Source organism: Copadichromis virginalis, linkage group LG13 (genome assembly GCF_057382275.1).
Source record: "Copadichromis virginalis isolate Kocher_CV1m ecotype Utaka linkage group LG13, C_Virginalis_male_GT1.1, whole genome shotgun sequence".
NCBI lineage: Eukaryota > Metazoa > Chordata > Actinopteri > Cichliformes > Cichlidae > Copadichromis > Copadichromis virginalis.
In genome coordinates, this window is record NC_140630.1 from 27,725,419 (window position 1) to 27,751,976 (window position 26,558).

At 43.7% G+C, this 26,558-nt stretch overlaps 1 protein-coding gene and 1 long non-coding RNA gene across 2 annotated transcripts in view; one reads left to right on the plus strand and one right to left on the minus strand.

Annotated features, from left to right (window-relative positions):
• The window catches only part of adgra1b (adhesion G protein-coupled receptor A1b), a 195,270-nt gene that overhangs the window by 45,101 nt on the left and 123,611 nt on the right, over positions 1-26,558 (minus strand). The window contains exons 13-14 of the mRNA XM_085478355.1: positions 15,517-15,727; positions 14,772-14,980 (exon numbers count right to left, since the gene is read on the minus strand). Of these exons, the coding sequence (XP_085334481.1) occupies positions 14,772-14,980; positions 15,517-15,727 (420 nt within the window). The remainder of the gene's footprint in view (positions 1-14,771; positions 14,981-15,516; positions 15,728-26,558) is intronic.
• On the plus strand, positions 23,239-23,676 carry LOC146695880 (uncharacterized). The gene is made up of 2 exons (XR_014923638.1): positions 23,239-23,508; positions 23,592-23,676. It is a non-coding gene; the product is annotated as an uncharacterized LOC146695880 (long non-coding RNA).

Sequence of the window (26,558 nt, forward strand, 5' to 3'; positions counted from 1 at the left end):
CTGACAGTTCCCCCCCCCCCCCCCCTCCCCCCCAACGTGGATGGTATAACGTGGACATTTACAACGTTGACATATTTTGCCGTCTCCTATCATTATTGTGCAGGGCCTGCCTCTGCCTGCAGATTTGAGGTGCCAGTGTTCAGGTCGTGCTTCTCTGCACCATCCAGACAACAGTATAATTTCCTGTAGAGGCTTTTTTTTCCCCATTTGTTGCACGCTCGTCGTCATGCGTCACTGAGATTGGCACAGCTGTTTCAGAGCGATGAGATCGTTGATGTGACCAGATAAGGGTGCATTTATTGACCGTCACACCCTCTGGTTTATATTCCACTTTAAACAACCCCTTTTGCGTATTCTGCTGCTGCACCTACATGAACCGCAAATGCAACAGGTGTGCTTTACACCTGTTGCATTTGCAATGGCTAAGTGAATGCATTTAAATTCAGCTGAGTATTGATACCAAACATCACTATAGTTTTTCTTTCTATGATGCCATCCTTTTGTGACCAAAGATCTATGAGGCCAAGCATGAGACTGACGTTGTTCACTATTATTTATTTTTCTTACCAAATTCCCATGAATGCTAGACACTAAGCAAACAGGAGTAAACAGAGCATTTATGGGATACTCAGTATTTCTGTTAGGACAAGTGTATGAAAAGACCGTTATTTAGATGTCTAGCATTTATACTTGAAAGTATGGGTTTTGGAATCCTTTAGAATCCATCCTTTTGTGTGCATACCAGAAAAACTGGAGCATCAACATGCCTGCTTTTGGAGACTGCAAGTAGTTAAGGTGACCAAGTAGTTGCTGAGAGGTTGAAAGGTTGAACTCTCGATCAGCAACGCAACTGCACAGTTTGCCTCTCTCCGGAAAACTGCCGTCTGCCTCAGACTGACTGCAATCACTCGTCAAAGCTTTGCAAATAATTGCCATCTTGGTTAGACATGCAGACAGATTGGCAACTTGTTGCAATCAACCTGTGTCGTCTGTGACATGGGTCTTTGTAATAGAGGACTTGATTGCCAGCTGACTGCATTCAGGTTATATTCCTTTATAAAAGCAAGGTTTCTGAGCGTCTATGGCTACGTTCACACTGCAGGCGAAAGCGCATCAAATCTGTTTTTCTTTTACCCTATGCGACCCATATCCAATCATGGTATGACAGTGTGAACGGCACAAATCCGATATTTTCAAATCCGATCTGGGTCACTTTCGTATGTGGTGCTGAATCCGATACATATCCGATGTTTTAGAAAGTGACTGCTGTTTGAATGGTCAGGTTGCATTAAATCCGTCTTTTACGTCACTGACACAAGACAGACGCCAATTATCAGCGCCGGAGAAGACGTCGCGAACGCTTCCTGGCTATCCAGTGTAGATGTTAGTGAAACTGTTGGGAAGACAACGTTGGAGAAACGTGAACATTTTATTTGTACTGTATAATCTGCAGATTCTGACGGAAATCTGCAACTATCCTTTGAAGCACCGCTCCTCTAAAACAGCAATAAGGATAATTATTAGGTTATTTACTAGCATAAAGTTGAGCTAATCACCACCTGAGCTTGACTTTGTGGTCTGAATGAACTACGGATGTAGGGGTGCAACGATATTCTTATCGATATTGAACCGTTCGATACAGTGCTTTCGGTTCGGTACGCATATGTATTGAACAATACAAGATTTGTAATTTATTTTATCAACTTTCCTTCTGACGACGCTGTCTGTGTTGAGCGCTCAGTGAATCTGCGTTCGACTACTCCGCCTAGGCTGCACTGTGGAGCGCAGATCCACTGAGCGCTCAACACAGACAGCATCGTCAGAAGGAAGAGCGCAGGGCAAGCTAGCGAGACAGAAGTTAAGCTCTCCTTGCAACATGGCAAATTGAACCTCCCCCACCCTCATTCAGATCTGGCGTTTGGAACTATTTTGGTTTTCATGTGACGTATGACCCTGAAGGTAAGCGCGTCATGGACTAAAGTAAAACAGTATGTTGGATGTGCCACGCAATGCTCAATTACATGGGTGGGAACTAGTGTGTTAGCGCAGTTAGCTCGTTAACGTGTTGGCTGTCTAGCCCCATACACGGGACGATCAGGGGTAGCTCGTTAACGGAGATTTGCCGTGTTGTGGCGTTAAGGTTATTTCAACGAGATTAACCTGAAAGCACTAGTGGGAACACAACGAAAATGACTGCACATTTACGCCGACATCATCCTAGTGCAAAGACAAGTGGAAGCAGACAAAAACAACAAGCATGCATGCTACAAACTTTACCCGAGTCATTTAGACAGCCGTTAGCACATGATTCTCCTTATGGGGACCTGATATGTTTAATATTGTGGCGAGCTCAGACAAGGAGGAGACGGAGGTGTCGTTTGGTCTTGCTTCCCGTGAGGTAGCCAGGGAGCACAGCCGTTTATTGACATCTGCAGAAGAACACTGCCGCTAGCTAACTGCTGAGCGCGGCAACCGCACAGCAACAACACACAGGGCGCCCTCTGACCCCGGAAGGACACACCGTCGCAGCGAGAGGGCGTCACCCGTCACTATGGCAACATAAACAAAACATAACTGTACAAACAGAACCCCAAACAGCCCTGACCCGCTACATAGCCCCCACCTAAGGGGTCAGTCGTCCCCGACGACCCCATTGCCCCACACAAAGTCCTGCAAATGTCCAGGTGCCTTCTTTCGGCGCACCGGCCGGTCACGACCGGCGGGGGAAAAGTCACTCGGGTTAGAATATGGGGTGCCACCATCATCCCACTTCTGATACCAATGTGGCGAGCTCAGACAAGGAGGAGACAGAGGTGTCGTTTGGTCTTGCTTCCCGTGAGGTAGCCAGGGAGCACAGCCGTTTATTGACATCTGCATAAGAACACTGCCGCTAGCTAACTGCTCAGCGCGGCAACCGCACAGCAACAACAACAACACACAGGGCGCCCTCTGACCCCGGAAGGACACACCGTCGCAGCGAGAGGGCGTCACCCGTCACTATGACAACATAAACAAAACATAACTGTACAAACAGAACCCCGAACAGCCCTGACCCGCTACAATATGCTGCTGAGAATATAGCCCAGAAGAAGCGTATAGTATAGCTTTTATTTTGGAAAGAGCCATTTCTCTGTAATAAACTCTCTTTTCCAAAGATGAGTGATTCCTCAATCAGATACAGGGCTCGCAAAATCGCTAGCCCGACGTCCCGGGGCTAGCGATTTTTCCAGTCGGGCTACCAAAATCTATCTTTGCCCTGCCCGTCGGGCTATTGTAGGAAGGAAAAATATATGTCAATGCTTTTGCATTCTTTCGGAAATGTAGCTGGGTAATTATGTCATTGGCATCGGTGAGCCACTGTCAATATGTGACATATTGAAATCGCGTTTGAATTTGCGCTTGTTTTTTTGCTTTCACTTTGCAATCGCGCAAACTGTGTATAGAGAGCGACAGCACTGATCTGTGAGTGATGATAATTTGCGCACCAATTCCTCTGACATCGTCTTATCAATCGTTAGCTTACTATGCAAACATGACAAGTGAAATCTCCCGCAGCAAGCTTAAACATGTGAGAGGTTGATCGCGCAGAGAATCGCTGAGCGTTATGTGTGTGTGTGTGTAAAAGCAGCAGGATATATATTTTAGTTCTGCTGAGCCAAATAAGAGACGTCAGGGTGAAGAAGTGACAGCCAAAGAAAAGCTTACCACAAAACGGAAAAGTTATGACAAATCAGACTATAAGGCAAAAAGAAAGTGCAGCTTTATGGTTTCATGGACAAAAGAATTTCTGTGGCTGCAATATGACGAGCTATATAACCAGGGCTGCACATAAGTGGTCCGCAGGTGCGCATTCGCTGTCAAAATAAAAAACACGCACAAGGGTTAGGGTTAAATTTAAAAACTGTACTTTTGAGTTAAAATATATTTATAATTTTAATAAATGACAAATTAAAAAGGCATGAACATTTTTTTTGTATCGAAAAAACATCGAACCGTGACACCAAAGTATCGAACCGAACCGAACCGTGAATTTTGTGTATCGTTGCACCCCTATACGGATGTGCTCATTCATGGTATCAAGACAGTCTGTTAAACTACACTTTGGGCAAGCATGGCATTTAGAAGCATGCCATCAGGTGCTGCGGCATAAAACACTGAGGTTTGGTGTGAGGATTTGGCAAAATTTGTAATACTTATAATGGAGGATGAAATCATGTGCGAGAGAGACGCTTGCTCCTGTACAGCTGCTCTGTCCTTACTGCTTTGTGGTGTGTGCTACCAGTTAATTGCATGTTAACTGCTCTTTGTGTGGAATTTTCTGTCACAGGTGAAGCACATATTTCAAGTCAAAATGAAAAAAAGGAACAATTGAACAGCTGGAAATCTGCATAAATATGTGCCACCCCTGAAATCTGAAGGGCCATTAACAGACTTTATGAAAAGATATACCCCTTTGTCTGCCATGTTATCGCTACCCCTTCAAATGACTTAAGTCTCATTTTCTGCCGTGCTTATCTTCCACATAGAAGCTCACAGGGGGCCACATTGGATCAATATATTCTCCCTAATTACGGCAGAGAAACCAGCAAAAGCAGCAGCAGTTCCAATCTTACAGTACACACACACACACGCAGAAAACATGCTGGGCCAGGTTGCACTGTTCTTGCATGCTGATGAGACTAATGTGCTTTTCCAAAAACAATAAAGAGGTAAGGTCATATGGCATAGGTCACTGGTTGAGGCAGGATATAAAATAACTTGCGAGAGTTTCATTTCTCGCGTCTGTTATGAAAATGCCTCTCACCTTTAACCCTTTGGCTTTTCGGATATATCGCTGCTAATCAGCCAGGCGGCAGCAGCAGCAATGGCATTCTGGGAGCTGCTGTTGTCTTGGCTGACAACAGAAGTGGACATGCAGATAGTCAGCCAGCCAAACATCTAGCCAGCCACAGGGCAGAATTGCTGTCTACACTGGCCTAATAGAGGAAAAAAAAAAGCACTTAATGTGTTTGTCTAGACTGTCCAGCACTGTGCAAATGAGTCGCTGTCCAGTTTAGTTAAATGCAGTTCACAAATACAGCGACCCAATTGAAAGCCAGTGACAGAAACTCAAACAGAGGCAGAGAGAGAGAGAGACAGAAAGAGGCTGTTTACACGGCATGCCCTCATTTCTACCAAGCTGTCTCGGGTTCAGAGAGGGTCGCACTGATGACTAGGAAACAGCTGGTAAAAAGGGATGGGGAGGTGGGGACATTTGACCAGGACAGTTTCAGATCAGATGCCATGTTATGATGTGAACAGCTCAGTTTTTTTTAAGCTCAAATACTTTTTGGATGCGACTATGTGCACCAACAGTGTCCTAGTACATGAATCATTTATGTCAGATGGCCCCTATCGCATGCGAGAGGACAAGCAAGACCTGTTTCATTTTAATCATTTGTGAGTAATCGTGGACTTGCACGTCAGATGTACTCAAGTCTGCATAATACTTCTAGAAAAAAAAGAACTGATTCCCATTCAAGCGCTCATATCTCACTAATTGTTTGAGAAAATGTGTGCCAAAATCATGAACTTGAAAATAAAACCAAAATGCGTCTGCGTCGTTATCTTTTATAAAGACAGCTTGTCAGCAAGGACAGTTTCATATTTCAAGCGAGCGAGTTTACCCGTGTGTAAAACTCTGAGCACCGTTTTGGCTGCCAGTTAATCAGTAACTGCATATAAACGTCATCAAAACAGTGAGACCACCAAATATCCCATTAGCTTTCTTAGCACACAACGGACGTGCGCACACATTAAGTGCAAGAATCCTTTCTGCTGCCAGAAGCACTATTATAATCTTTCATACACTGTGGTTGAGGAGCATACATAATTTGAATAACAATAGGTTAAAGCAATGCAATTTGTATACAGGCTAAAGGAGGGGCACACTGCATTAAAAACAGAGTGTCCGATACAGAGCGCCACACATTAAAAAGGAAAAAAAGTGCCAAGTATTGGCTTACTGTATAAATGCCAGAGCAAAACTGTTGATGTCTGAGATAAATGGTGGTCTGTGAGCTCTGAACTCATTAGTCAGGAAGAAAACAATCTGCATTACATGTCAGCTTATTGGCAAGCAGCAATCTGCTGTGGGAGTGGAGGTGGGCTGGCCCCCCCCCCCCTTTTTTTTCCCATTTCACACCAAAGCAAGTCAGCAAACACAGAGAGTTTAAATCAGAACAGAAGCAACAGAAAGAAAGTCTGCAGTGATGCACACACAGACACACACACAAACAGCAAACCTCATGTGTTAAAGTAACCGTGCCCGACATCAAATTTAAGTTAATGCTTTCAAATGGAACACGAGTGCATTTATTAAATATTAAGTTAAGCCAAACTCGACTGTAAGTGCAGTAAGTTCACAGAGTGTAGCACAAACCCGAGCCTCAGCGTAGCTGGTTAAGCCAGCCGCCCGTGAGGAAGCTGCATGGTTGCCTCTCCTCAGAATGAGGCGGATTAGAGTTGGTCTGCCAGCTGCCATGTTTGGAACAAGCGTAAGTGAGGTGAAGGGTGAAAGGTAGACGATGCGTAGTGAGCTGCAAATAATTAGCATTTACTCAAAGAATTAGCCTAAGCTGTATAATTACGGCGAGGTGAGGCACGCAGTGTGCAGATGTCGCCAACTTTCTGCAGAATCAATTGCCACAGACCTTCAAACTTGATGTGGCCTTCAGATTAGCTCAAGAACAGTGCATGGAGAGTTTCATGGAATGGGTTTCCATGTCCAAGCGGCTGCATCCGATGGATAAGTCTGAGTTTGGCGGTTGCTAGGAAAACGGTACTTGTCTGAGTACACTGTGCCAAATGTAAAGTTTGGTGGAAGGGGGTTATTGCATGGGTTTGTTTTTCAGGCCCCTTAGTTCCAGTGAAAAGAACCCTTAATGCTTGATGAATTAGAGCGGAGACGGTGGCCTTTTCGTCCAACATCACTGTCTGACCTCACAAATACACTTCTGGAAGAATGGTAAAAAAAATCCTATAAACACGCTCCTAAATCTTGTGGAAAGCCTTCCCAGAAGAGTTAAAGCTGTTATAACTGGAAAGGGTGGGCCAACATCATATTAAACCCTACGGATTAAGAATGGCATGTCACTTCAGTTTATATGTCTGTGAAGGCAGACGAGCAAATACTTTGGCAATATAGTGTATGTCGGTCTCCGTATGTGTCTCAAGTGGCCAATTGTGATGAGATCTTATCCTGTTAAATAGCAAATGCATTATTTTCTTTTGCCGACCCCAAATCCCAATGTGCAGGACAACAACAGCACTACAGGCACAGCTCAGCAGGCTTCATGTCCTGTCACCTGGAGTTATCACGAGTCAACACAAACCATGATTAACAGGGCTTAATTTTTAGCTGCGCAATCGGCCATGAGATTCATGTAAAACAAATGACTAATAATAGTTGTCCGTACTGAACCTGTTATAGCGATCAACAAAACGTGTTGTTGTTTTTCCACAGCAAGAAGCACATCAGTTGAGTGGGTGATCCTTTTGTGTGGTCAAGGACTCATTCGCATGCAAACTGCTAGAAGAATTGGCCATATGTTGCCCAAACTTCCTCCGAATGTGGTCTGAGCTCAGCGTGTCCTCTGTGTGTCATTGGCGCATTGGTACTTAGAGGAGTCTGCTTGTGATCAGATCACCAAGGAAACAAGTTAGTTAACAAATTAGTGCCAGTTATGAAAGGGACCTTAAGGACACAAATTAACACATTGTATATCATTTAAGCTTAAATACTTGATAACCACATTTTAGCTGTGTCTGACCAGAAAAGTGTTTTTCTTCTCCTTTAACTCCCAACAAGAATGTCAACATAGCCTAATTGAAAACCACAGTTAAGGCACTTGAGATATTTAGTTCATGGCTATTGTACGTATTAAAAAGTGTATATTGTCAAGTGGCCTGTTTTCTCAAAACAAACCTTTTTTTCAATCCACTGTCATCTAACACACCATCACAAGGCATCGCCACCCTTTCCCTCTGTAGATATCATAGCCTATCATCCCTCTTCCCCTCCCACAACAATGCCTATCAACAGAAAATATCAACATAGTGCTGTGAGACATGGTTGCATATCTAAACAGGTCATCATCGTTACCACTGTAAATCCCTTCATCACCTAAAACACACACAGCAAAGTTCCTTTAGCATGAACACGTCTCGGAGATAGAAAAGTCCAGGGTGTGAGGATAAAGTCGAGGGAAGCAGGAGCTGGGTCTCGCTTGTGGGCGAACAATGAAAGCTGGCTTGTTGTCTCATTATGTCTGCCTTGAGCACAGATGTGGACAAAGGACTAATGAGGACACATAACTTATGTGCTGCTGGAAAAAAACAAAAAAACAAAACAGACTGAGAACAAGAAAACAGTGTTTCTGAACTACAGAGGATCTGAAAGTTGCCGGGAGGTTATTTTCAATTAGCAACACGTATCCAGCACAACTTACACTCTGTGTGCATTAGCCATTATTGCCAAAGACGAAAACACCAAATGTGGATTGAATTTGAATAAACAACTCCCTTTTGATGATGTTTTCTAGAACACAGCCAGTTGGCATCTTTAAGATGAAGCAGAAGGGCAGAAGGATTTCTGAATGTATCGCTCCTATTCCCTCCTTTTAACTTCATCCTTTATTTCCTTTAAGAGACAACGATCGTGATCCAGGTGGCAGTACACATTTCTGAATGAATCTTATGAATCAAAGCTGATGCAATGATCTGATCTAATATTTGAGAAATGCAGCCGGATTATTCCACCTAGGATAAGGATAAGACAATGAATGGATGGATTCTTAGGGACATTGTGCCCTACAGATATTTTCTTCCTCTCTATAGGAGACAGGACCTGGTGGTCAGCACCAGATGTCAGCAGTAATGTCACAGCAGTATCGGGCTTGCAGAAGGCTCAGCCTGTGAGAGTTAATTTATCTAGATGGGATCCTGTCTTGGCTGGTTTGGTTCAAGGTGGAGGCGGAGCAGCCAAGTGAATCATGGTTTGTTTGGTCATTTTGAAAGTATCTATGCAAGTGTCCTAAAACAGGAGGTACTCAGGCTAGAATGACACAATAAATCTCAGTCTATGGTCCATTACAGTTCAGACACAGCATTAAAGGAGTTGGAATGGAGGTGGGTTGCAAAGTAGTCTGCAGATGCAGCAGAAACTGTAAGCAGGCTAATGCTAAAACAGCTTTACCATTTTGAATGTGTATAAGGAGATCAGCTGAGCTACATGGATGAAGTGAAGAATCTGGCATCGTGGTGCCAGGACAACCACCTCCAGCTGAACGTCAGCAAGACCAAGGAGCTGGTGGTGGACTTCAGAAGGGGTCAGCACAGAGACTACAAGCCCATCATCATCAATGGAGCTCCAGTGGAGAGGGTGCAGTCCTTCAAGTATCTTGGTGTCCACATCTCCTCAGACCTGACATGGGCTGCCCACATTCAGGTCCAGACCAAAAAGGCTAGGCAGCGCCTGTATCACCTACGACAACTGAGGAAGTTCAGGGTCTCTCCAAAGATCCTCAGGATTTTCTATACAGGTGCTGTGGAGAGCATCCTCACACAGAACATGACATCGTGGTTCGGGAACAGCTGTGTGAAGGACCAAAAAGCTCTCCAGAGAGTGATCCGTACAGCAGAGCGCTGCTGCAGGATTGCTCTCCCCCCGCTTCAGGACACCTACACCAGGAGATGCCGGACTAGAGCAGCGCAGATACTGAAGGACCCGTCCCATCCTGGCAACAAACTGTTCCAACTTCTGCAATCTGGTAGAAGGTTCCGCATCATCCGGGCAAGGACAGAGAGACTCAAGAGGAGCTTCTATCCCCAAGCCATCCGTGCCCTAAACACACACACCCGCCCTCTCACATCATCTATAATTGACTGAGACAGGACTCTTCCAGACACTCTAAACCAAGGCACAATGTACATTTCAATTCCTTTAAATTTAAATATGTTTATATTGTCTATCCTGTAAAATAGTCAGATATCTATTCATATTAATGTACAGAATTCACCTGCTTGCTGCTACTACTGCACATTCACCCAATGTATATACTATATATATATATATATATATACAATCTACACCCCCCCCCCCCTAATTTTTTTGCACATGTCGAGGAGCGTGTCAGGCTACATTTCACTGTGTGTTATACTTGTATAACTATGCATGTGACAAATAAAGAACCTTGAAACCTTGAAACAGGCTGGTGACATGGGCTGGCACTGAGATCAGCTAACCTGCCAACCACTGACTAAGGATATTTAAAATATTTCAGCGCACTTTGTGCGCACTAATGGGATTCTCGTTTACGTGCCCCACCCTCCCTCCCTTCTTCTTCTCCATTCTTCAACTTCTTCACTTCTATTTAGTACGTGGGCATCTGCCAAGCCTGGGAGTCATCGCCAGTCCTCTTCGAGGTCTTCCCCAAACCGCAGCTCAATTCATGTCAAAGCATTCACTTTTACCTACTAAAACGCTGTCAAACTTAAATGAGGATGTGGGCCCAGCTAGTGAATTAAAAATACAAGTTCATTAACGCAACATGCCATCATCAGAGATTAAAGCAGTGTTTCTAGGCTTTTACTGTTTACTCGTAACCCTGTGTGTAAAAGCAGTTCCTTACAACTCATGACCTTTGTTACTCCACTGTGGGAAACACTGATCTAAAATGCCAAATTCTGTATAACAGAAAATAGTTGAAACTTGCTTTCCCTCAGTCGGCTGCTGTCACAGTGATGTATTAACAGTTTAACGGTGCCTCAGCCTTGGACCCATGGTTTTGAGTTTTTGTGGGATGGTGATTCCTTTTGGATTTGAGAATCACTTGTGTTTGAATTTTGTTCCCTTTTTATGTAACATAGCTTGTATTGTGTAGATTTTGCCTACACAATACAAGATCATTTATATCTTCCAGCAGTCTCTTGTGTATCTTGGTTAAACAGTATTTAGTCAGTTGCCTTTCGTGTTCTGTCCCACTCTTGTCTCGCTTCTATGACTTTGTCCTTTAGCATCTCCTCTGTCCAGTTGGTCTGGGTTCTCCCGTTCCCTTCTGTCTTTTTTCCTGTTTTATTTTGTTAGCGGTTGTTCTCTGTGTCTTAGGTTAAGTTTGAACTTTTATCTCATTATGTTAGTTCATGGTATTCCTGGTACCCAGATTCTCTGCTTCTGACCTGCCAATGTATCAAACTTTTTTTTTAGCAATATGAGTAACTGACATTAAAGCTGGATGGCTTTCCATCCAGATCCATGATCTGCCTACAACACGGCCAATCTGTCAAATCTTTCATTGGTCAATTTCTTTTGCTTCTCATTCTTAAAAAGCTGTTAATATCACCCACCGATACTGTTTGGGCTTTAATGCTAAATTCTGCACTTGGTGGATTGTATTGTAACTAAAGGATCTAAACAATCAGCCTACCATGACTCTTTCATCTGTCATCATCTTCTCATTAAAGCCATCATCTGCAAACACTAAACAGTACTACAAACTTACCCTTACACTGTATGACTCTGCCGTGTTTAACCAACAGGTCTCCTGTTTCGCTTGAGGATAAAACAGAGGATCCACCACTCTATAGGAATCCACTTCCCTTAACATATTCGTTATATTGTTTACAGTGCATGGGGATATATCTCTAAACAGCTCTTCCCTTATTGGACCTCGGCCTTGGGCCCTTTGTTATGATTGGATACTTACAAAAGCCAGCCACCCACACCATGTCTCTCTTTCGTTCTAAAGGTCTGCTCCTGCATATTAAACAGTCTGGACCGCTGCAGCAGTAAAATGCATGAACTCCTTCATCGACATTATCTCCTCAGGAAATACATGCATAAATAAATGAATCCTGCTACCTCCGAGACAGCACACCATACTCAGCGTGGTTACAGAAGAGGGGTGTGTCTGGTAGAAGGGGTTAAAAGGTTGCTGGGAATGTGGGGTTGAGGCTTGTCACTGTGATGAAGACTGATGATGAGGCTGCATTGCTGTAAACGAGTGAGTCAGCCCTCCCTTCAGTCAGATAGACACAGGCTTGCAGGAGGCAGATGGGGGAGGGGAAGGGGGGGGGTGCAAGAGGAGGAGGCGGGACAGAAGGAGGGAGACAGAGAAATGCATGGGAACTGTCCCCGGTGCTGAAATCTGTAACGGCTGCATTGTAACAGCTTCATGTTCAGCCCAGTGCAGGAAAGAGAGAAAGAAAAAAAAAATCCAAAATAGAGGGAGACTGTCTTTTTTATACCTGACCCACATCTGAAACAACTTGTATCACTAGTTGGAATGTAACAGGTCAGCGCCGCCTGCCTTCCAATGTCAAAAAAAGAGAAAAAGTAAGGCATTTGTTACACCTACACCAAATTTTCAAAATCCATTGCAAGGAGGAGTGTAATATTTGCCCAAACAAAAGCTCAGAGGCTCTTGCAGTTGAGGTTTTCCACACTGTCCAAAAGTCATGTCTTTGGCATTCTGATCACAAAGCCAGGGGAGGATATTCTCTACCGTGTAATTCCTTCTGAGCCAAGTCAAAAAGATTCTCATTAGAGTGCTTTTTATATTCCAAACATCAGTGCCCAGGGACAATTGTATTAGGCTGCCATGCTATTTGTAGACTAATCATCTCCACACACAGACACAGTAAGAACTCAATGGAAAAGAAAAAGTCAAGATCAACAGGAATGGGATATTTCAATGTCCAACATCCACCCACCCTGCATGTTCTTTGCTAACCCTGACAGACACTTCAACTGCACACTGCAGACAGTTGATATAAAAGCATTTCGGGGTCAGATGTAAGGGAGGTGATACAGCTATGCAAGACACCAGCATGATGGCTAAGCCATGACTTGACACCCAGGGAATAAAAAACACATCACGGTCACCTTGTTTAACTTCACCCACAGCAGCTGAAATGTGGAACTCTGCTCAACTTGTTACTCTGATTTTGCTTTAGAACACCAAAAGCAAGAGCTGAGCTTAAGCTGGTCGCTGTGCTTTTACTGCATTAGTCACAAACGGTGGTTTCACCGATGGAGCCCCCCCCCCCCCCCCCCCCCCCCCCTTGTGAATACTGTAAATTAAAAATGGTCAACTTGCAGTCAGGCTGTAATTGGCAATTCCCCTCAGATTGACATGCAAAAGATTATGCAACAGGTTTAGTACTTGCAGAAGCCACCCTGGGCTATAAATATCCCTGTTGCAATAGTACAGTATTTTAGATGAGACCATCAGGAGAATGATGTCACAAGTCCGTAAATAAAAGGTCCTTCTTTCTTGGGCACTGCAGAGAGCAGGCGGGTGTGGTGACTGCATTATTAGACGCGCAATCCCCGGCGCGAAAGCTCACATTAGACCACGATGTGGACATTCCCGTCACGGCTTTCTACCATCGCTATGACTACCTGCTACTTATCGTACGTGTCTTGAAGTTCAAATCATTCATCTGCAGCCGGGAAATTTGAGCAAAAATAGAAATAATAATAAAAATGCCGATCTAGCGTTTATTCTGACAGTCACAAGGTGCCCACTGACGGTGCGCCTGCCCAAGCCTCGCGTTTGATAGAGAATACATGTGCAATGACAATCTGACATCTGCTCTCCATCTGACAACAGCTCAGTGTTCTCCACAGACACCCCACTCCCCCACTCGAGCAACACCCCCACCCCTTCTCCACCACCACCACCCCATGCCGTTTTTATGTGCCGCTTTTCCCCTTGTGCCCCACTCTTTTCCCCCCCATTCCTATGCGGCTGTTTTTTCTTCTTCTTCCTTTTTTCTCCTCCATCCTCGATCCAGCTCATTTCCACACTCGGAACAACAACCAAATTGAACAGCGGCTTCATAAAATATGCAGATAAAAGGAAAGACAAAAAAAGAAGCAACTCGGAAAAGCACCGACATCTCAAGCACAACACTTTTCATGCTCTGCCGAGGACTGACCTCCCAGTCTAACGAATGCCACTCTTCGGTAAACATCCGGAGGATTTCTTTTCATCCAAAAAAGCGGACCAGGCGCAGCAGCTCTATGGAGCGACTGGGCGATGCGATGCCATTGCGCTTTTGGTATTATCCTCATGAAATCAATTCGAACAGAGGGACGTCGTCGGAAGAAGGCATCTCGTCGGCGTCTAGACCAACTTGAGCGACACAGATGAACGATCCTACGCTTTGCAGTCCAACATTTCTTTTCTTTTTTTTCTTTCTTTTTTTTCTCTCTGCGATGGTTGCAACCAATTAGCACACCACTTGCGCTCGGAGGCGAATAGCTCCTGACAAGGCGCTCCTTCTCTTGAGCATCGCTTCTATTTCAGCTGCTGTGCTGCTTTTTGGAAAAAAGGTGGCAGACTATACAACACCCGCAACTTTCCAGGATACGGGGTGGGGGGGGGGGAGAATTTTTCTTTTCTTTTTTTCTTTTTTCTTTTTTCTTTTTCTTTTCTTTTTTTTTTTTTAGCATAGCGCATACTCCAAAGCCAATAAATCCCCGTAACGCATTTGACAAATCCTTTTCCCTCTGCTGAAGAGGAGCAACAATAAAAGGAAGCGTTTAAAGGTCCCTTCTTAAAACACGTGACTCCAGCCTATTCCACGGTGAAAACAGATGCATTTGATCCATAACAGGCCTTAAGCAGTGGAGGAAGCATTTATGTAGTGGTTGGGGGGAGGGGGGTCATGGTAAAAAAAAAAAAAGAAAAATGAATGACACCGGTACCACACAGGAGACTACTCACCATTAGCACAGCAAAGTTATTATGGTGGGTGCAATGAATGGTGGTCGTGTTGCCCCCGGAGCCTGTTATGTGGCAGCCCTCTGCCCTCCAGCCACCGTGTCCATCCAGCAGGTCAAAATCCCAATAGGCTGCGGTGGGGTCTACACCCAGCGCGAAGTGCCTCAGAGCAATAGTAACAGAGTGCACGGCGCTCCCGAGGCTGCACCCATCTGCAAGGAAAGCAACACATTCAGTAAAGGAAATCATGTGGAAAGTCTGTAAGTGCTGTGGCACAAAAAAAGCATGGGCATGAGAGGACGAACCCCCCCCCCCCCCCCCCACCCACCCCGGCCGCTATACACACACACACATGCACACAGGCTAGACAAGTGTCAGACAGCTGACTGCAGGTGATAGACTGGTGTGTGAAGTGTTGCAGTTAACTTTCATTTCAAATCGAACCAAAAAATAATAATATTTTTGCTAAAACATGGTGTGTTTTCGGACATGATGCAGCAGCGGAGTGTGCAGGGTGATCTGAAGCACGCGCTGCTCTCTTTAATCAGAGTAAATGAAACCGCAACAGAGTTCTTTCATTTATTCCGGGAATACGCACAGGAGCGGTGTGTCAACATGTTGCGCAGAGCAAACTGATGGACTACGGCTATGTCCGCGTGTGTGTGCGTGTGTAAAGCATGTCCGTGTCGGCAAATACAGCACGGCGTTGACATCACAGGCATGATGATAAAAATGGATTTCCTCTTACCTAATTTGGTGAAAGCAACTGGTGTTGAAACGCTCCTACGCTTCCCGTCGTCTGCGAGATTTGACGAATTGCCAGTGCAAGGGAAGAGTTTCCCATTGCGAAACACAATAAACTGCAGCTTGCAAGTGGAGTTATCAACAGATTGCAACGGCGAGGAAGAGATAGGCGTACCAGCCAGCGGTAAATGGATTGAGGCGACTGCCACTGAGTTCTGCGGATGGAACAAAAAAGAAAGAGAGAGAGAAGAAAATAAAAATTAAATAATGTGTCGGTGATGCGCTGTGGGAAAAAAACTCTGTTAAAAAAAAGAAAGAAGAAGAAAAAACTGAAAAAAAAAATCCTTTCCTCTCCGGGAGTGGAGGCGACCATAGACCAAAAGTGACCAAGGGAATGAGAATCACGTTTGAAGCGCTCTAGTGCGCCTATTTGGTCAAGCTCCCTGCCGCAGAGGTGGAAATGGTTCTTACCATTTCAGCTTGAGGGCACATCAACACTGCAGCTTGATTTAAAGAGACAACCGGTCTGACTTTATCTTCTTTTTAGCAACTGTAAACACCAAAGAACACAAATAACATCCCTGGCAAGATTTCTTTTTTTTTTTTTTTTTTTGGGGGGGGGGGGGGGGGGGGGGGCACAGCTTGGGAATGCCAAAGTGAAGACTCTCGCCATCTTTAAGCAGAAGTAAATCCAAACTGTAATGTAAACCTGCCTGTAAAATAAAAAAATAATCCCCACCAGAGTTGCATTCAAGATCCACACTCCCTCTGATTTGTTATGACCTGAAGCAGATCATTTTATATTCTGACCAAATAACTAAGTAGCCCATACTGTCCAAGAAAGTCTGAGCTACAATCAAGATCCAGCAGCCCCACAAGAGCGGCATGATTACAGCTTCGGGAACTTTGGCAAAGCTCACGATTTAGTAACTTGACATCCTGGTGGACAGAAATGTTGCTCAAGGGTGTGTGGACCAGTGAGTGACTGCATTTAGGACAGGACAGGCAGCACTTAGGCTGCCAAAGAGCAAGTTTAATCAGAAAAAAAGGCTTCCAAAGTGCCACTGTCAGCATGTGTGGCCACACACACTTAACTCTGTGCAACTGATATATCTGCATCAGCTCATGAATTCCACATGCCATGCACAAATACAGCGGAGGGAAGTGTGGCGTGCTTGGAAAGTTAAGCAAACGCGTGTTTAAAAAGAAAAGGCTTTCTGCTGACATTATCTGAGCTGTGATTTTATTCAGAAAAGTGATAATTCTCTAGTCAGGGACCTTCATCAGAGTGTGAAGCAGCGATTAAACAAGCTGACATCTTTGTTGTTGTTGTTGTGAAGAAGTGATTACAACAGAAAATGTTCTTTCAAATGAAGCCAGCACCTTGGGTTATTAACAGAATTTGCGCGCCATGAACAGATTTCTCGGAAGAAGCAAAATGACTGACCCCGCACATTGATTCATCCCTGATGGAGAATGATGCTAATGACAAGGCTGCTGATGATACCCCTTCATAATAGGCATAATGACGGCATCTTGCTTGCGGCTTGCTTTCCGAATGCAGTCTGTTTTTAATCAGCTTTCAATCGCTTCACCCTCCCTGGCGTGAGAGGATCAGCACTTTGAACCTAAAGGGGAGGGAAGCTTCCTGCCAGAGATGAATGTGGATGCACGGAAAGTGCCCTTACAGTTAATGGGTAGCTGCTTAGTCAGATGTTCAGCCCAATCAATGCCGAGGAGGAAGATAGCCAAATTTCTTAATCGAGTTAATCAAGAGCTTCCTTGTCCAGTATTATGTTGATTACAGTAACCGTGGCGTTTGTCCAGCCTTTTATTCTGCTTTGTCCTGATCGTCCTGGTTCCTTCTGTATCCTAGAAAATAAATATACACGGGTGCCAAAGAGCAGCTGTGTGCTTAAGCACAGTTCTTTTTACGTCCGAGACACCACGGCAGCATCAGCTTTGTTAGCTATTTGTTTCTGCATTGACTCACTCTTGAAAAGGTGTTGATTTTCACCCTGCAGGGTGTGTATGCATGTGTGTGTGGAGGGAGAGCAAGAAAGACAGAGGATCTTTGCCTTGAAATTTATGTTGCATCATTTCCTTTCTGTGAGCAGCTCAAGCTTGGCAGTCTGTTTCCAAGACGTCACAGGATACAGACATCAGGGATGGAGTCAGGGAGGATTTCAGCCTAGGTGACGATCTAGGTGGTGTTAAACACAGGCCCTGGCATGCTATTCGAATGCAGTGAGCACAGATTCCGAGTGACCCATCATCCCCAGGGGAAATGTTTTCAAATCGCACAAATTCAAAAAAGAAACCTTATCTCGTATACTTGTCTCTGCATCTCTTCCTACATCTGTTATCCCTTTTTATGTGGTGTATCAAAGTGATTTACAGCCCGGGGTGTGTGTGTGCGCCATAAGCCATGGCGTGCGTAAGGTCCCATTCTCAGCAACAATCTATGTTCCTCCTGAGCAACCTAAACAGCTACATTTCCTCAACCCCAATGCCACCAGGGACCTCACACTTCAGAGTTGATTTAGCTGGTTGTACCTCAGCTGCCTGACCTTCCTCCAAGCCCCTCCCTTTTTTAACAGGGCAGCATGCTGTAGTCTTAGTAACCATAATCACACGCTCCCCTCCATCTCTCATTCTAGCCTTCCCCCTGCTTATTCTTTTATTCTCTTCCTTATAGAGGGCAGTTAGGTGAATGTCAGCAGTCACCTCCTATTTCAAGCTGTTCCTTGCTCGTCCACCTCCCTCCCTCCAGCCTCCTCCTGCCTGCTCCTTGATGCACAGCCCTGCTTGATGGAACCACCAAGCTGCAAAACAGCCTGCTGGGCAAAACACAACAGCGGCGTTTGACCTGGGGTGGCCACCAAATCACAGCATAAACATCGTGCTTAAACACAGATTCCTGACTTTACAGGAGCGATTGCTATTTAGACAAAAGAGGTGGAAAATTAGGAGAGCCACTTTAGTGTGCAATCCAAAATTAGAAAGAGCCACAGCTCTGTGCCTTTGTAGATATATCTGTGGGAGCGATACAGCTATTTATTTGCGCGGGCGGAAACTTGAAAATTAAGTATGAATGGAATGGATTTAGCTCAAAGGGCAGCTTGCTGAGCTCGCCTTCAGCCAAGAAGAACTGCTGACAAGCACGATGGGAGACTTGCATAATTTTTCTGTTTCTTTTTTTTTCTCATAATCATTGGCAGTCCAGTCAGCACAGACGTGGTCAAAGGCGCAGTGTCCATGACAAATAGGTAGACATCAGGAGACTTCAGGGGGATTGTTTCTACCCCTTATGTTTTAGAGTGATTCTGAAAATAAATCACAGTTTGCTCAGAAACATTTTTTTTTCTCTTTAAACAAAAAGCTTGTACACAGGATGCTGCCAGAGCTTATTCAATATTTGAACACACTTGTATCTCCTGACACCGAAAATACAAATAAAAGGAAACACGGCTCTACAGCAAATGACTGCTGCTCGCGAGATTCAAATGCGTTTTGCTCTTGAGCAATTTTACGCCGTGGCGTTGTTAGCGTTACCTATCAAGACAAATTAAACACAATCCCACACGGTTGCCATGCCAACAGGAATCTGTTTCCCCCCCTACATGAGTTGTGTGGCGTCGTCGTGTTGTGTTGGTTAGTTGGTTGGGTGGGGGCATTTGAGCAGATATGAAGCAGGAAATCAGCGTCTTTGGAGAGGCTGAGCTGTGCTTCAGCTGTCAGCCACGCTCTCCTCAGTCAGCTCTGACTCAAACTGTCACATCACAGTGTAGTGGCGTAACAAAAACATTCAAGAGGCCGCAGCAGATGGACAATACTGTCTGACTGAAAGGCCGTTTCGGATTACAGATTAATTAATGAGTATGTGGTGGATAAAACTCATGAATTTGCTGCGAGGTGACTGATAAAGAGCCATAAAAGAACCTTAAAAGGGGAATTCACATTTCCATCATAGTGCTTTAATGCAAATATTTGAATTTCACTGGTCAGTAAGAGTTTGTCGCATTAGTCAGTCACTGCCACGTCAGCGTAGCCTACATGCCCATTATTAAATGGCCTGTATTTTATATAGCGCTTTACTAGTCCCTAAGGACCCCAAAGCGCTTTACATATCCAGTCATCCACCCATTCACACACACATTCACACACTGGTGATGGCAAGCTACATTGTAGCCACAGCCACCCTGGGGCGCACTGACAGCAAAGATAACTGTGACTCACTACAGTGTGCCTTTTGAAAGAAAACATTTTTATGCACTACCACAATGATAAGAAGCAATTTGCGCACACTAAGAAAAAAGAATTATTCATTCATTTAAACGTCTAAAATTGGAATGACTATCGCTCCAAATCTTTAAGGAGTCTATAAAACGGCTATTGTAGGGCTTGTAGTTTTGGAAGGCTCAGACCCAAAGTATATAGTTTTGCCTCTATGGAGCAGGTTGTTAAAATAATAAATTCCTTATTTGCCTTGACAGTAATCTTGAATTTAATATTAAGCTGAAATTTAGAATTTGCTTTAACTCAAGTTTGGTTGGCACCGGCCTGTGTCTTGCTGACAAGTTTGCCATTGTGTTCAATGTTCACCGTCTCACTATCTCACAATACATTTAAATGATATCCTTAAAGAAGCGATAGGCAATGGACTGCATAAATCAGAATTTTGGATTTTGTGAAAAATGCCTAATTAGTGAAACTGAAACCAGCGTTAGCAATGAGAAGGACTTCTCTGAACAGTCCCAAACAATCACCACCTTTTTCCTTGGAGACGCTTGCATGTGTGAAGCTGTCAGACTAACTGAAAGAGCTCGGCTTTGCAAACATCAGCACTGAGCAAATCGCTGCGCTGTGTGAAGTTTACTGTTTTTGAAAGGCAAGAAGTGGTAGAATTGCAGTACCATATCATCATTTTGATACATGCTCTGCAGGCTTGAACTTTTCTAAACATTATCTGAAGGAGGTCAGTACACTTAGTTAGCACCGAGTGATGCTTAATTGAGGCAGTAAGGAGCCTTGACTCTCAGTTTATTACAACGTCCCTGTGTGTCATGGAGATTCAAATGCTAAAAGGTAGCTAACACTAGCTAGCTCACGTTTAAGTATTAGCATGAAGTAGGACATTTTTAAAAAGTGATGAAAACTGCTGAAAGTAACTGATCTGTGCTGTTGTTTATGTTTCCAATGGGTAAAAGGACAATAATAATAATGTCACTGCCACAGCTTTAGTTACTGGTGAAAGCTGTAAGAACAAAGACCACCGCTACCTCCACCACAGCGCTGCCACACACATACATAAAGTCCTCTTGAAGTTGATCTGGCTCATGCTTTACTGTCACCACTTTCTGTATCTTATGCTCTCGTTTCTTGACTTAGATTCACCTGCTGGTTACAGAGACAAGATTAATGGTCGGTCACTCGGCGTAGCAATAACAGCTGGCGATCACACAAAGTGGGTGTGCTAGCACTGCCTGAGAGGTGAAACCGATTCATAACTTTGGATTATGCCAAAGGGTCCTGTCCTCTCTCTGTTCGGACTACCCCTGTGGATAAATGTCTGAGTTCCCCTTAATTCAATACATGTACAACCTCTGACTTTATACTCTTTTCCAGATTTACTTTCACTTATTCCAGGTCAGCACTCTAGCAGTGAAAGAGGACATGACAGCTATACAATTAAAGTCATGTTTAGGCTTGAAGTCATTAATAGATTTCTCACTTTTGTTCCACTTGTCGGATAGCTTTATTTCAAGCACGCTGCATCTGAAGCCTGGAAACAACATTGCTGCAGTGATATCAATTGTCGCAGCTTGCTGCTGTAAAGGCAGATTTACCCAGAAAAGGGTGCATTTGACTTGAACAATATGATTAAGCACATCTCCATTTGAGGAGAGACGGGGGCAGAACAATTGCAGTCTCTTTGGGACTTTTTTCGATTGTAATTTAAGATCCGCCACACAGGTGGAATGGATGTGAAGTGGTGTGTGTGCGCTTCACAGATTGAATTATACAATTACTTTCCACCTGCCATCTGATGATTTTTTTTTTTTTTTGTACATGTGGCAACACTCTCAGCTTTGGCAAGCCAGGGCCAAGTATTGATCGCATAAATGCACGTCGTCAAACAGTTTGCAGTTCGTGGGACTGAGGTGAACTCTGCAAATCAATTGGAATGAAATAATGAAACGAAAAATGAAAGTGTAACCTTCACAACTGATGTTCATGCTACCATGAATCCAAACACTGTAACGCTAGCACACATCCCTATGTAGACACACGAGTTTAAAATATGTATCATGTTCCCCTGACATGATCTACAGTTTGTATTAGTTGATAGCAATATCCAGTAAGATATGATGGCACACAGAGCCTCCTCCCATTTCTGATCTTGTCACCATGGAAACCTGCTTATTAGTCTGCGTGAATTAACAAGTTTCCTCCACAGAGTGGAGGGCTAGCTAGTGCTTCATGTGCTAAGTGCCTTTACATCAACATGGGTATGCATGAATATGTATGACGGTGGGGAACCGGGGTCATTCATCAGCAAAACTCGAGTACAACATGGTAGAGTGGGATTTCTGACTTCCAGACCTCCGCTCGGGGAACATGATTAACCATCCTCTGACCGGCGGCGGCAGACACGAACCGTATTTCAAAGATTTTCTTTTTTTAAAAAGCAGACACAATTAATTTTTTACATGTAATTTGATCAACCCAAGGAAAGTCTAAATATTCCATTTTCTTGTGAGCGTGATGCAACACGGAGTGGTCTGCGAGCTCATTAATCATAATTTAACACTCGCACTGTAGCACTGGCCTCTTTTAGGACTTCTCTTACACTGATGTTGCGTGCAGGGCCTTATGGTTCCCTGGATCCCACCTACACACACCAGCTGTTGTGAGATTCTAGAGAGGTCAACACCATCTGCACACAGCAAACACAACTCATGCTGTATAGAACAAATAACGCTTTGGAGATCAAGTGGATCCATTCATGTGCAACCAAAAAGCATTTTGGGGCTCCTGTGGTCCCGCGACTGTGGTAGATATTGCAACCATCCGACTGCTTCCAGCTGAATGGCAAAGCATAAAGGCAGTGAACTGTACATTATAAATATACACACGATATAAAATTGCTCGCTCAATGCTCAATACGTAAAGACGAAGGATGCATAATGGCAAATCCTCATGAAAGCATTTATGCCATAATAACATTTATGAGCAATCAGGTGTGCTGCGTGGTTAAAAAAGGTATTAACTGTTGGTTTACTAAGCCATTTTCGTTAATCAACACAGCATTATATAAAAATGCAAAAGGTTTCATTTAGCCATAATGTATTTAAAGCTAATGGAATTGTCCTGAGATGCGATTGTCTTTAATGACCTACTCTCTCATTTTGCATTTAAGCTCCTCTCCTGGAAAATGCTCCTGGGCATCAGCACAGCAAATCTAACAGATCTGGGAGGGAAATGAAAGCAGAGGAAGAGGGGAAGGAAAGTGCTGTATATTTTTGCCCTCTTGCACCATATTAATCCCTTCCCACTAATCCTTCAGCTGAACCAAATAAAGCTGTAATGGCTTTGATGGCCATTTTTGGCTCACCAGGGTGATGATGAACTCACTGGTCAAAATCACCAATTCAATCCCTTGGCCAGATTTTTAAAAACATTCATTATTATTATGTCCCTTTTGTCTCCATGTGTCTGATAGTTTTACTGCCTTACTTTCAGTTAATGTATTTTGTTTTGCACTATGCATATTTTATATGCCATTAGGTCATTTATTGTGAAAATTCTCATGTAGGAACTATTGTACTGCATTTTGGTTCCACTGGTGCACCTGAGGGAGATGCACGCCCATGTTGATGTGTGAGCATGGCAAGTTGAAGCAAGAGAAGCCAATTTAATTCAGAGAAAGTTGTTTCTTAAAAGTATCTGTAAAGTGCTCATTTCTGCCTCAAAGCATGGGTCAGCCAGCGAGGTATGTTTGTATGTTATATAGATCATTTTATGTCTTTAATTCACTCGTCTTACTATCTCATTGGATTTTATGTTATGTTTTAGTTCGACGGTGGCGTAGTTTGTGATCAAGGTGAAGCTGTAACAACCCCAAGATCTTACAACTAACATTAAAGCCAACTTCATGCCATCAGTAAAAGAACTCTTTATTGACTTTAAGAAGAGGTAGAAGTGATAGTCGAACTCGGACCTGCATGATTCCCGGCCCCCTGGTGGCAACATCGTGCCAGTGCACCAAGGACCAAGCTGCTGCAAATGTTAATGGACACACAAGTTCACAGTTGCTTCTTCATAAAGATGTCCAGAAGCCAGACATTAAAGTTTATGTTTGGAAAGATGACACAAGGAAGGAGAAACAATAAGGAACTGTGTTAAGCCTGACAACAACAGCATCACAAGTTAGCAAGAAGGGAATTAATGCACCCAAGTTCACAATTCATTACTCAAGTCAAGTTAAAGGGAGATTTTGCATCAACAAATAAGTGCATTACAAGAAAAACAAAATGTCAGACACAAATGAGACAGAAATTGAAGCTCCCAGTGCAGAACAAGCTGCAAGGCAAGTGGATGAAACCTCTTTAGAGCAAACAGTGCAAATAGAGCAACGTAGAAGTGAAAGGTCTCGCATGCTCACAGAAAAAGGAAAAGAATTCCATAATCAAAGGTTACAAGGGTTGCAACGTCGCTTTGACAGTATTTATGACAGATGGAAAGCATTAATCAAAGTGGCAAAAAAATCTGTTATAAAAGGAGATCCACCTGACATTCTTGAAGGTCACATGAACGTTGTACAAAGAGAAGCAGCCGAGCTTAATGATATTTATGATGAATACAGAGCAATGGATGGACCACCTCATGATATGCGTTCCAAGATAGACAAATGCACATCAGTGACTACAGTAGTTTTGCAAAAGATCAAATGTCACATTAAAGGAGAAACTCAAGAGGAGATTGTATGGCCTGATGCAGGCTCTATATTTACATCCTCTAGCTCTGTTAGTGTCTCAGTTCATAGTCCATTTAAAGCCAATACAGTTCTTTCTAATGGTTCCTCCTCCAAAAGACAAGAAGCTGCAGCAGAGTATGAAGCCACAAAGGCTGTGCTTCAGATAATGACAGAACAAGAGAAGTACAGAGAAAGAATGCAAATGCTTGAAGAAGAAGACAAACGCATATTCGCAGAGCAAGCAGCTGCTGCAATGTCACAACGTCTCCTAGAGGAAAAGGAGGAAACTGAGCGCAAGTTACAAAGAGAAAAGGAGAAAGCGGCCCTGATAAAGAGACAACAAGAGGAAAGTGCTGCGAGGAGAAGGTCAGTTGAGGACTTAAGAAGAGAAATTGAAAGATTGGAAAATCTGAAAGGACTCAAGGCAGCACAGGCAAAACTACAAGTTTATGAGGAAGACTACATTTCAGTAAAGCAAGAAAGAGTCACTCTAAACCCTGCAAACTTACAGGTAACAGAGTCCAAGAATACTGCTAATCAACCCTTACAACCACGAAGAGAGTCAAATGTCACTTATGAGAGCACAGGTGAGCTTGTAAAGGTTTTGGCAGAAGCTATGTCAGCTAATAGACTGCCTATTCCAGAGCCCTCGGTATTTAGTGGGGATCCACTTAAGTTTAAGCATTGGAAGGCGTCCTTTCAGACTCTAATAGAGAGAAAGAACATTCCCACTGCCGAAAAGATATTTTTTCTACAGAAGTATGTTGGTGGCTGTGTTAAGGAAGCCTTAGATGGCTATTTTCTGATTGGTTAAAACATCTAGCCACGCAAGGTGAGGGAAAGTTCACTCCAAACACTGTAAGGTTCATTCAAAGGAACTTTTATGTAGATGATGGACTTGTTAGTGTTATGTCAGAGTCAGAAGCCATAAAACTAGTCCAAGAGGCAAGAGAACTGTGTAGCACAGGTAAACTAAGATTACACAAGTTCATATCAAACAGTGAAAATGTGATAAAGTCATTGCCGAGAGAAGAGTGTGCAGAAAGTATTAAGGATTTAGATTTGGCACTTGGAGAGCCATTAATGGAAAGGGCTCTTGGTGTTCAGTGGTGCGTTTCTGCTGATGAATTTCAGTTCAGAATAACTGTAAAAGAGCACCCAATGACAAGAAGAGGAATTCTGCGCACAATAGCATCAGTGTATGACCCACTGGGATTTGTGGCACCGTTCATCCTAAGAGGAAAGCAAATCCTGCAACAGTTATGTCAAGAGAAAGTTGGATGGGACGAGCCACTCTCAAATGATCTCAGCACACAGTGGGAATCCTGGCTCCTAGATCTTCAAACCCTGTCAAAGGTGAAAGTTCAAAGACATGTCTTACCTGCAAACACAGACATTGTACAGTGTGAATTACACCATTTTTCAGACGCTAGTGTGACAGGCTACGGAGAGTGTAGTTATTTAAGAACAGTAACATCAAAGGGTGATGTTCATTGTGCCCTAGTCCTGGGAAAGGCACGTGTAGCCCCAACCAAGGTCACTACTGTCCCTAGACTTGAATTAACGGCTGCAGTAGTTGCCGCAAGAACAAGTGCAATGTTAAGAAATGAACTGGAGATAAGTGATCTTGAAGAACACTTCTGGACAGATTCCAAGGTAGTGTTGGGATACGTGAATAATGATGCAAAGAGATTTCACGTGTTTGTGGCAAATAGGATTCAAAGGATACGGTCACTCACAGACCCACGACAGTGGCATCATGTACCATCTGAAAGTAATCCTGCAGACCATGCATCAAGAGGACTCAGTGTCCAACAGCTACTCAACTCTAACTGGTTTAAAGGTCCAGAGTTTTTGTGGCAAAGCGAGCTACCTGTTGAAAATGGCAAGTTTACGGAAGTCAAGCCCAATGAGCCAGAGCTAAAAACAGTACATGTGTTCAACACCAAAGTAGAAGAAAGGAGAACAATACTAGACCGTCTCACCAAATTCTCAGACTGGAGAAGAGCGGTTAAAGCTATTGCTCGTCTACAGAAATTTGTGAAGGATTTTAAAGGACTCACCCA